We start from the raw sequence: 12555 nt of genomic DNA, 5'->3' as shown, positions 1-12555 counted from the left end.
TTCATTGCCTAGTCACGACAAAACGACGATGCGAGAAAAAAGACTGGATGAAGAAGTACGAGCAGGTAAGCGTCGAATCGCGATTGGAACGGCGCCAATTCCTCCCGTGGGATACGTGGATTTGAAATTCAACTCGATAAAAGGTTCACCTCCCTCGCGCGCTTTCGGCCGCATCCAACTTGCTAAACTAGTTCGACCCTGTAATATACGCGAGGGCCAAGGTATATATCCCAGTTCGCTAACCCAGAGACCGTAAGCACTGGCACCCTTTCAAGTTTGGCAGGTTCGGCATCCGTTTAATTTAGTTTGAGCTTTCAATCGGAGTAAAAGTATATTTTTTTTTATCAAATTTCATTAACACCGAAGTAATACAATGGCTAACGAATTTTTCATTCACGAGGAAAAAGTGGAAAATCTTTTTTATTTTTTTCCGCATCCTTATTTTTATCTTTCTATTGTACTAACAATTATTGAAAACTTGAAAATTATTTGTTACACTATCTCAATCTTTAATCTTTCCTTCGAAATTGTCATTACGTTCGTTTGATTCACATTCGTTTAATTCACACAAACAATGTAATTAAATATGTTTAAATATTTATATCAAAGTACGGTCCATTTAATAAAATGCAATTTTATATAATATAACAATTTGCAAAACAACATTAAAATCTTACTACAATACGATACATTAAAATTTCTAATTGTCTTTGTAATAAGCAGTTTGTAATTTCGTTAAAATTATTGCAACAAACTCTCCTCTACATTTCACGATGCAAGTGAATCAGCCTTGAAAAAAATCTTGGAAAAACGAAACATTGAATTATAACTCAGTTTCTAGAAAGATCGCGATAAACCCGATCGATCCGGCGCCATTTTCTCAAGAAGACACACGACCGGAAGAAATCGCAGACAGTCCGTGGGGTACGGATGTTTGTTTCCACCACTAGCAAACGCGAGAATCGCCCGCGGGTCGACAAACGGAAGCAGATTGATGCGCAATGGGGCGATGACGCGTTAATCGCGAATTCCTTTGGAAATCGTCCCCTCGCAATGTCGAGTTCAGTCACGAACCTTTGTATTGTCGGGGAACACTATATGAAGGGGCAAGCGAGGATGTAGTTGACGCGGAAATATCGCGGAGGGTTTCGCTTTTGACAAGACCCCGCGAGGCGTAAGGACCATCACTGCGAGTACGAACGCGGATCGCGAGGGTTCGAAATCCTTCCGGCGGTCCACGACAAAATTCATCGACGACACACACCGGATAATGCACACGCGAACACTATATACCTCGACACTTGGTACATTAATCTTTAAAAGCCATATTTCATTTAAATCAAGCAAAAAATAAATTAATTAATATCTACGTATATGAATTAATTACGACGTTAGAAATTCCTTCATTAACAGAAAATCATGAAAATTTAGTTATGTCTTTGTATTTTCCATTTAATAATTTTAGTAAAGATACGCATAATTAGTACAAAAAAGGTTGTTTGAGTTGTTGTTGATTTATGATAAAAAGATTTATAATATCGGCAATCAATAAAAAATATGCAACTATTATACTATATTATATTACGTAATAATTTTAAAGGAATCAATTTTAAATAATATTATGTGACAAGTATTAAATTTGATGATTTAAATTATAGTACATACGCATGTAATATAAATATTCCAGTAATGCATATGTATAAATACTAAAAATTATATAATGTAAGTTGTTTTCATTTTTCAGAATTTGAATTTATTTCAACAAACTGGAGCAAATTGTATAGAAGCAAAGACAAATAATATTACGAAACGTGTTTGATAAACAGACAATCAGTTTTGTGAAATGGAATATCAGCAGGATTTAAAATCTAAAATTTCTCTTATTCCAGAGTCACCATGTCACTAGTATCACGTTACGTCACGTACGTAGCGATTGAAAAGTGAAAATACCAGAGGAATTAAATATACATGTGTATCGTGTCATTCACAATTAGTCCCCTTTATATTCACTCTTCAATCGATGATGTCTCCGCGCGACCTACTCGAAGCTCGCATTTATTTTTCGTATTTTCGGCGCTCCAACAGTAATGCTCAATTGCATTAATGCATCCGTACAATCTCTATGCAGCTTGAGCTAAATAGGACGTCAAGCAATATCTCCGCGCCGTAAATGCCGTGCATTTAGCGCGATTCATTAACAATTCGAGCAGCTAGTTGCGCGAAAAGTAAAGAGATTGCCAAAATATGTGGAAGGAAGATACGCGAAGCATCGGAGAATAGAACGAAACGGATCTATCCCTTTAATCCAGTTTTGGACCAAGTGATCGTGTCGTCTATGAGTAAATTCTCGCCCACTTCTCGTTCCCTCAGCAGTCGCCGACTCGAAATGGAACGCGAAAGGGAGACGGTTGCGTCGCGATTAGAATGGATTTCATCGTCGCGATTTTAAGAATATTGCGAAACAAAACCAGAGACGATAAATCTGCACGCGCGATATCGTTTCTACAACTTCCTCCTCGCAAATTGCGAAAATTCGAAGCAATCGCGGGGGCGGTCTATTTATCGAGATATCCGCTCGCCTTATAACGCACTTATTTGGAAATTTTAAAGGTCAGTTGGAATGAGTCTGCATTTGTAGAAGCCACCATAAATTCGCTAGAATATTGTCACGCACGGAGAGAGAACGAGCGAATTTCCGCGTTATTTTTCCTCGGTTATGAGAGACTTTTCTGAGAGAATATCATCTTTATATAATTTTTTGGCGAAGCTATCAAACTGGAACTTGTAAGCGAACGTAATTTCGCGGCGAGATCTCATTTATATAAGTTTATCCATAACACTGAAATCCAAAACGCAAACGATTCGTGGATCCTTTGCACGGTCCAAAACTTTCTCGCGATTCTCTCGCGATCTTCCTTCGTGGAAAAAAAAAAGAAAAAACTCGCGTTACGAGGGGGGGGGGGGGAGAGGGTTGGGCAGCAAAAGGCAGACAGCGCGGCTCGTACACTGACCTTATAACGAACATGTGTGTCCCGTGGTCCCTGGATGGACAGTCATTGGGTCTCACACGGGGTGGCTCGTAGTACTCAGACGACGAAGCTTGGAATATGTATCCACGCACGCACGCAACGTTTTCGCACGATCCTGACGCGGTTATCTCGCGACGGACACGCGTGCGTGCGCCGCGCCGTCGTACGATCCTCGTGGCGTCCGGTCTTGCGATCTCCTCACCAAAAACTGAACCGACCTCACGATACTTCACGATTTCGCGATATTGCTCACAATCTCGCGATCTCTTCGGGTATATCACGCCAAGATAACTTTTCCCTTTGTCTCTTCTTCTTCTTTTTTCTTCGTTCGGGACACCGTTTACGCGCAATCGCTCTTTTCGCGCCGCGAATTGCCGATAAAATAAACTGCCGCGTTTCGTGAAGAAACTGAGAAAGTATCGGAGGACGACGTTGGAAGACAATGATGACGATGACGACAATGATGACGAAAACGAAGATGATGACGACGACGACGACGACGACGACGACGACGACGGTGTCTCGTGGCGGTGGTCGATAGCGCGGCGCTCTACTGACGTCGCGACGCCTCGTCGTGTCGTGGCCCGCGGCTCCTGCCCGCTCCGACCCCCGTGGCGCTCCACGACGCCCTCACTCACTCCGGAACAACCCGGAAACTGACGAACCACCGCCTCCGCCCCCGCAAACTACCCTTATTTCGTACCCCCACTTGCAACATTGCCACCACTACTGCCACCAGCGTCGCCGCCGTCGCCACCGACATCGTCGTCGTCGTCGTCGTTGTCGTGGTCGTGGTCGTCGTCGTCGTGGTCGTCGTCGTCGTCGTGGTCGTCGTCGTCATCGTCGTCGTCGTCGACGCCGTCGCTATCCGAAAGACGATTTCGACTTTTCCACGCGGACGAGGCATCCACCGACAATATCTCCTTTCCTTCTTCCTCGTCTCTCTGTCTTTCTTCCTTTTCTCGATATTTCGGAATGACTTTCATTCGATCGCGTCCGGTGCTGAGGGGTGAGACGAAATTCTGACAACGGCATTCTAGAGTCGCGGTCTTGCATCATGCGCGATAACGAGTTTGAGCAAGAAGACGTTTCCACTAGTTCCACCGCTAATGCGATTGTTACGCCATTTGACCCGTAAAAATAACAAAAACAGAGAGCAATTTTCGTTTAAACGATTGTCGCTAATAATGTCGTTCTCATAAATATAATAGATCCACTTCATGAATACTCACTTGGAGTTACATTTGTCAATTATGAATTTAAAAAATATGCAAAATATATGGTTACGCATAGTAATAAGATTGTATGGTACTGAATATTTTTTCCAATGTGTTTTATTCTAATAAAAATATTAATAATATTAATTGTCATTTAATATATCATATTTAATGTTGCAAAACAGATCCTATTATATAGTTTTGACAACATGTCAATGCAAGATAAATCTGTAAGTTGTATTGCTATAAATAATATTTTATGAAAATGATCGGTCTGTTTTTCTATCCCTTCACTTGGTGAAAGCAATAATATTTCCGCGCAATAGAGCCATAAAGCCAAAGGGGCGCGGCAAAAAGCCACCCCTCGCGTCACTTTGGAAACGTTTCTTTGTTGCGTGTGCGTTGCGTGCACACGCAAATCGCGCAAGAGCGCGGAACGAAGAAGGAAAAACCACCGAAGGAACATAGTGGGAAGCAAGAGAGGGCAAAAATCCCGCGGGCAGTCGGCCGACCACGTGGGTGCCGTCACCGTTACCCCCCGTGTGGCCACGTGCCAAATAACTCACTTGGCACGCGTAAACAATTACTCCGAAACTCATATTATCACGTTACATTATCGTGTTACATATCTCACGCGTGCGTCGCCGCGGGATGCGCCTTCGATGTCGTCTTGTAGTTTTACAACTTGCGATGATCCAACACTTCGGCAGCGAAAAGCTTCGCTGGAAATAGTAAAAATAGAGCCAAAGCTTGAAATAGTAAAAATAGAACCGACGTACGCGCGATAAAACTAACCTGGAAGAATGAAAGAAATTGAAACAAACTTTGAGCGATTTTGATATTTTATTTTTATCTCGATATAATGTAATTAATATTTACGTATGTCTTTCATATTATTATATGACAATAGAAAAACTATAGATATTCACTTTAATTTTATTATTGAATATAATGGTCATGAAAATGTGCAAATATATCTCGCTGTGAATCATTATCCGATAACGCAAACTTGCAATTATGTAATCGTTCATTCTTCTCGCTTAACATTCTTTCTATGCCTGCGGCTACTGGCGAGTGCTCCATATCCGCAAATCGATTTGGGCAATCGCCAAACTCGATTGCTGATATCGAGGGTCAAGATCCGGCATAAAGTACGGTTGAAGTAAACTCGATAGGTTTAAGGTTTAAGGGATTGGCCGAATCGTATCTTTATCTTTCATGGAGAAAAAGATACCGATATATTCTGCACGTGTATCTGTAGATATGTACGGGTCACTGTGCCACAAAGTTTACAGGAGTCAGTTGAAAGAATGCAAACCACGTGCCCTACACTTATTTATATGTATATACGAGCGCATCACGTTAGAGTTATTTATGATGATACCTGCACGCGAATATCGCATTTGATTTACGTCCTCAGACTCGACAGTGGTATTTGAAGAAACAACATATAATGCCAGCGATATAGTTTATTTTTTCATTGGATTATTTCTACTTTTAACGAAACGACTTTTAAATTACTATGTCAGAAACGTGACGGCAACAAATATAATCTGCAATTTTACGTATGAACTAAATGTCATCATTTAAATCAATTAATATTAATAAGAATATCGGAACATTAATAAGAATATTCTTAATATTATTTGTTATCGGCTGATGCGGTTACAATTTGTATCTGCAGATTGTGTAATAAACACTGCCCATAAATTATGCAAATCGATGGCAAAGCGGATGATTTAGTCGATAAACTGGATCGAACATTGGGGACCACACACGATGTGCGCCTCGCATCTCCGATCGAAATTGTACGTTACATCGTTGAGTTATTCCTCGAAGTGAATATTTACAATCGCGAATAATTTACGGGTTGATTGATACGTTCGAACGTTGATTAAAGCCTGAGAAATCTTAAGGCCCTATATAAAGTCTAAAATGGCATAATATGGACTTAAATTACCTCGCATTGAGACAAAAAATAGAAAAACTTATAGTACAAAACAACGTGTAATATATTATACGAAACACAACAACATATATCATAAATGCATAAATGACTTTGTAACAAGATTCTGCAGCAGTCGCTGCAGTAAACTTCTCAAATAAAATCTTCTATCGACAAGAATCATTATTTTATTAAAATTATGGACATTAGTCATAAGTTTCTTTTGCTGCAAATTTTATTTCCTCGTTTTGCTTGTATTTACTTTTCTGATAACGAATTATTTAGAACTGTTCACACTTTTAAAAATTAGTTAATTAATAATAAGATAATTATATATATTATTAGAAAAATATAGTTTATATTAATATAATAAAATACCAATAAATTAGATATCTGATGTCTCCAGCCGCACATCAAAAAATTCACGTACAGAATCAATAAAAATAATTGCGTATCTGCGTGTATGAATTTATACGGCTATAAATATATGTTGCAAATCAATAAAATTCGTCATAGCGTTATACTTATATCTCCCTGTGATCGCATTTCTTCTTTATTAAATTGCGCTCTGTTAGTTTTGCGTGAAGAATGCGCGATATATTCAAGAGCTCGCGAAACCTTCTTCGTCAATTTTTCTTATTTTTGGCCGAGCCACACTATTGTGATCAGCATTCTATTTCTGGGCGTCGAATTCCAATTTTGCGAGGGCGCCAGTTGAGAACAAAAAACTACGAGGAGAAAAGCGTAGGCGAGTGGTTCATTCGTTTCATCGTGTCTCATCCCATCCTGCTCTTCCTTGAAGATTTAGGCCGTACGTATGAATAACGACATAAAAGAAGATTACGATGAAGTCTAGCATCCCCTGTTCTTCGAATTTTACGCAAGATACTGATTTGTTTACACACAGCGTTTTTAAGCATCCGCAAAATTCATACGGCGCCATCGCATGGTTTATTCAACGGAATTCTTATGGTCACCGCGCTATTTTTTTCTGAATCACACATTCATTTCAACGCTCATATTATTTTTCCTTAGAATTTGAATGTCTACTGAACGTGTTTTCATATTCTATAAAGACTTATATTAATAATCTTTTTTCCTTAAATGTCTATGCGTGATGTAATTGTCGTACGTATACAAAAATGAAAAAACATCGTAAAATTACCTTTTTCAATTTTTAAACAATTTGTATAACCTACGAATGTAACTTTTATTATGGATAATAACCGAGATCAAATATAATAGTCACATTATAATATTTACTGATGCGTAAGTTTGTCTTTTTAGTGTCCAGTATCCAAGAACCATTATGCTGTGACCTTCTTCGAATGACCTCTGACCTTCAGCATTGCCGAAAGACAACCAAAATTCGACCAATTTCACGAATCGTCAGCGACAGACGGCGGCTACTAATGCTACTTCGCAGACGGTATTCCTATCGCGATACTCCCATCATCGGCTCGACAATGCAAAGGTTATCGGCAATGGCACGCAGCCAGAAATAGCAGACGGTGTATTGTGTTTGGTTGGTATAGTGTATAGGATATCCGAATGATTCGAGACGAAGTTGGTGGATGAAAGCTTCGGACAAGGGATAAAATATTCGTAATTTTTTTGTATATATCAATGAGCGGATAGTATCACTTGCGTCACTCTGTGATTTTAATCTAAAAATTTGTGACTTAAATAACCGTTTATTATACAATCGAAAAGTCAGTCTTACAAAGTTCTTATTATGTCATGATTTCTTTGCATCACCGATCGTTGTTGATTCTTAGTGAACAATAGTTGCAGAAATTCTACGTTTTATACGCTTACAATGAATAGCATTTCGATAAATTGCCATTATCAATCTTGATAAAAGTAATTTATCAAAATTTATTATTCGTAAAAATCGCGTATATTTACTTTAATACGAAGAGTTATAAGTTATAAGAAAGCATATATATATATATATATGTGTAAGCCGCCACGTGTGGAGGATTTACGTCAGACGAGAAATTCTTCCTAGACATATCGACGCGGGTTTCATTTCGTAGTATGCGTAATATACCACGAGCCAATAATATAGTTTAGAAGTATAGTATTACCTTAAAATTAAATTTTGCATAATTGCACAATGCAAATTAATCTAAATACGCTAATATAAAATAACATTGCATACCAACACAGTTAATTTTGTAAAATTAAAAAATTTTAAAGACAGTATTTTCAAAACTATTTAGTGATTCGGAAGTACTCATGTTTACAAAATCCTCCTTACTGTGAATAATTATACTTTTACATTTTCGGTAATTAAAAAATAAAAAACACGTGCCCGCTTTATTCCAAAGTTGCGTATGCTGGTGCAATCGCATCCCGCTTTACATTAAGTACAAGCTTTACAAGCTTTACAAGTAAGCAGTAAATATAGAGTTTTCGCTTTTACAAGCAAAATCCTTCACGTTCCAGACGCTTACCTATAGAGTAACACGTACAGAAAAGCCGACATCCTGTACCCCCGGTTTATCACGTAGTTGGGCATATTCCTTTCACAACAATCGACGTAATCCTTTGAACACACGACAATATTCCCGCGTGAATAAACTCGTCGCGATGCACGACCCGACGCGTTTTCACTCCCGAGGACATACATCGGGAAGAGCTCGAAAGCTCGCTAAGGAAGTCGCGGGAAACATTGTTCGCGACGGTGGTGGACGCGGGTGAGGGGATATCCCGAAGGAGTATTAACGTTTTATCCTATCCGTGATAGGGGGAAGGATCTCCGTTGTACACAAAGAGAGAGAGAGAGAGAGAAAGAGAGAAGACGCGGGAACGCGTCAGCGGCAACCCTTACGCTCTTACGCCCACACTTATGAATCAGTGGATGAATGAATCGACTTTGCCCCACTTTTCGGCGCGTGGGTGTAACGTATCAGTCGGCCAGTCTGACATTTTCGCGCAACGGCGGCGGCGGCAACGGCAGCCACCCTAGCCGGCAGCGACGACGACAGCAGCAGCAGCAGCAGCAGCAGCAGTAGCAGCAGCAGCAGCAGCAGCCCGGCGGCGACGACGTGGGCGTTGCTGACTCTATATCTACCCACGTAAGTAGACGCTAGTCTAGGACGCGACCACGCAAAAATCCATTTCCACAATCGTCCCGTTTCGGCGGAAAAACAAAATTGTCGTATCGCTGCCACAAGAGAGCCGACGCCATTAACCGCCGCGTCGCATCTTGCGTACACACATTTATTATCGAGCATTATTCGACGCGCGATCCGTCGATCGTGATCGATAATTGTTGGCGAATCATGTTGATATCTGTACGATGCAGTCTCAAGGACGTAAAAGAACGTAATAATAAAGCGTCGCGTCGCGGATAAAATTGCGATGAACTCGATGGGGCAAGCGAAACAAATAGCGTTCTAGTCGTAGATTCTATTTTCGCGTTACAATAAAATATTTGGTTACGAGAAATTTTTAATTTATGTAACTGACGCGCGCGCAGAGCTTATATTCTTTTAATGCTGTTTCGAGAAGGACCTCGATCTGTTCTTCGTGTTTTTATGCGCCAAAGCTTTTCGCATTTTCGTTGCGGACGCATAATAGATATCGTCAGCATTTCGACCTACGCGCACTATCGACATTCTCGATGATCCGTAACGTGTGTCGGGTAGGAATTAGAAACCGCAGCTAATTTCCCGTTCCCTATTTTCATGCTGTTGAGAAAGCTATCGACTAAACTCGAGAAAAGTCGTAGAATGCATCGCGAGATGCGGTCCGATTAGCGTTGTAGTGGTGAGCGTAGCACTCAATGACGTCAACGGTGTCCCTGTATCCCCCAAGCTCCCATTAACTTCGACCGAGAGCCGAAAAATATAAAAGGAAATTTCATGAGCAAGATACCGCGCTACGCTAGCTCTCTTGTCCGCGATTAATCCGCCGTTTCTCGTTAATGCTTCCTTCACCGATACTCGCATTTTTGCGATGGCCTTTTAACCTTGGACCGCCGCAAATGTCACTGATCGATATCATTTTCGTCGACGCATTTTTATCACCGTACATTCCGCGTACGAGATATAAAATAGCAAACGTGAGATGTGCGGATAATTTTGACAACGTCACTTCATTACAGCGTAAAAATCGGCAAAATTACGTAAATGGTCGTAATGTATGTAACAATGATTTTAAAAGTTACTTAGTTAACGCGAAGTTCGCGTGACACTTGCTGTTGTGCATTTAAGTTTCACAAGTTGATTATATAATCATCTAACTATATCAACGCATATTAATAAAAATAATTCATTATGTTAATAAATAGTAAATAAAAAATATTTAATGTTGCACATGAGTATTGCGTGTCGCGCGCACATTTCTCGCTGGTTTAAACGACACTCTCTAGAAGCACTACTAACGTCGTCTTCCTAAAGAAATCAGCCACGTGCGATGAGGAATTACCGTTTCATTACACGGGCGGCAAAGAGAGGTATAGGAACAACGCGCGAGAGGAGAGGCAGAGAGTTGAGGCACAGGCCTACAACCGTAGTAAGCATAAAATAAACTTGGAGACGCATGGGGTTCTGCGTTTGCCTCACGCACGTACAGCGTGAGAGTATGTAGCTGCAAATAATAACAGTGATTGTACAGCACGTTCCAAGTGTCATTTCATATTTAAGAATAAAATAGTTTTAAATTGCTCAATGGTCTCTTGTTAAATATATTTTTGCTTCGAATATATGTATTTCAATAGAACATGCGTATTCAATCATAAAACTAATTGCGACGGTATAAATTGACATCTCTTTTTCAATATTTCTTCGTAAATCATATTAATTATCAATAAATCATAAATAGATTAGATTATTTTTGTAACAAAACAATACGGGATGTAAAAAAACCTATATTTGGAAAATCCTACATTATAACGTATGACAGTAATGTTCAAGACGATTACGTCACGGCATTTCTAACCGTTGTATTCAAGAATGGAATGTCAAGTGCGAGCTTTACAAATGAACGATCGAGGCATAGCAGAAAAGCAACAATAGCCGGAAAATTCTTTAACTTTGCACTCGCCTCTAGACACAGACTCGCTATCTGGCCGAAACCGACGTCAATGTCAAAGTTATTCATCGCAAATTACAGAGACGAAAGACTCTTTATGTGCAAATGAGCAATAAAAGGGGAATGCAATCCATCATCGCGATGCGCAACGATCGTCAAACCTCAGACGGTGGCGTCAACACGACGCGAAAGACGCGAGAAAATAAAAGCGCGTTGGCTTTGCCTTTATTCGCAAAGTTATCTGCGATCGTGGGACATTGCGTGAAAATCTTTATTTAGCGTCCACCTCTGGCAAATAACGATACAGAAAGCGAGAGACAGAGAGAGAGAGAGAGAGAGAGAGTACGACGTCTAGCCGAGCACAGCATCTATTGTCGATTAAAGCTATATACACAGAGCTATTTCGCGTACAGACGAACGAATAATAAAGCAGAAGCTGGCTCTATCGGTCGTTGCGGTCTGGCAGAATATTCAGAATATTTATGGTCAAAATCGGATGCGAGAAAGCCGAGGGTGATATTACCGCGGTACGTAGGCGGCGTAACGCGACGCATAACTCTATTCGTTCGCCATCTATTCCACAACGTATATCTATACGTTGAGAACGTATCCGAAGAGAAAGAGGAGCTACCACGTTCTTGGCTATTGTGCCATTCTCTTCGATAGTCGTACATAACTGCGCCCCCCCCCCCCTCCTTCTCAACGAACTTGCTGTCTCATTCTCCGTCGCGAGCTCGTTCATTCAAAACGTTAAATCAATGAGCGTTATTTTTGGCGAAACTCGGCGTCTGCGGCCATACATACGTATAGCGATATTCTTACGTAATCATTTTACGTACTAGAATTCCCTGCTACATTCCCTATGACGTGTCAAATACATCAGTGCTTATATTCCAATCCAAATGTATATCTTTAACGTGTAACATATAAAAGTATTCGATGTAAATAGTAATCGATACAATGTATATTCTTTACGTAGAAATACGATTTATCGATAAAAAACTTTAATAACTTATTTTAATAATTAATTAAAAATCCTAATATTTTATTAAAATGAGATAGAAAGTCAGACAGTATAATATTTAATTTATAATAAAAATAATCGATATATCTACTTTTGCTGCTTTAAATGTGACATGAATATTTTAAAGGAATTTAAAAATTTTATATTCTAATTGCATATCCTGATTTAAATTCATTCGCGGAAGAAAAAATATACTTTATAAAGATTCAAAACACTAACTCCGCCAAGCGGAGGCGTATCTTCCTTTGATTGTTAACTCTATTGTTCTACCTAAGCCGACTTCTCAGTATCGCATCC

The 12555-nt window shown here is 39.8% G+C and overlaps 1 protein-coding gene across 3 annotated transcripts in view; it reads right to left on the bottom strand.

Annotated features, from left to right (window-relative positions):
• The window catches only part of LOC140671960 (fibroblast growth factor 17), a 132971-nt gene that overhangs the window by 107544 nt on the left and 12872 nt on the right, over nucleotides 1-12555 (bottom strand). Inside the window, exon 1 of one of the 3 annotated variants that reach the window (XM_072903730.1) lies at nucleotides 3012-3603. The exons of the other annotated variants lie outside the window; for them this stretch is intronic. Coding sequence (XP_072759831.1) covers nucleotides 3012-3025 — 14 coding nt within the window. The 5' untranslated portion in view covers nucleotides 3026-3603. Of the gene's footprint in view, nucleotides 1-3011; nucleotides 3604-12555 lie in introns of those variants that run through there. 3 annotated transcript variants of the gene reach the window in all.

The sequence above is a fragment of the Anoplolepis gracilipes genome, chromosome 12 (assembly GCF_047496725.1).
Source record: "Anoplolepis gracilipes chromosome 12, ASM4749672v1, whole genome shotgun sequence".
Taxonomy (NCBI): domain Eukaryota; kingdom Metazoa; phylum Arthropoda; class Insecta; order Hymenoptera; family Formicidae; genus Anoplolepis; species Anoplolepis gracilipes.
The sequence above is the reverse complement of the archived record's forward strand: the minus strand, read 5'-3'. Positions and strand labels throughout refer to the sequence as shown.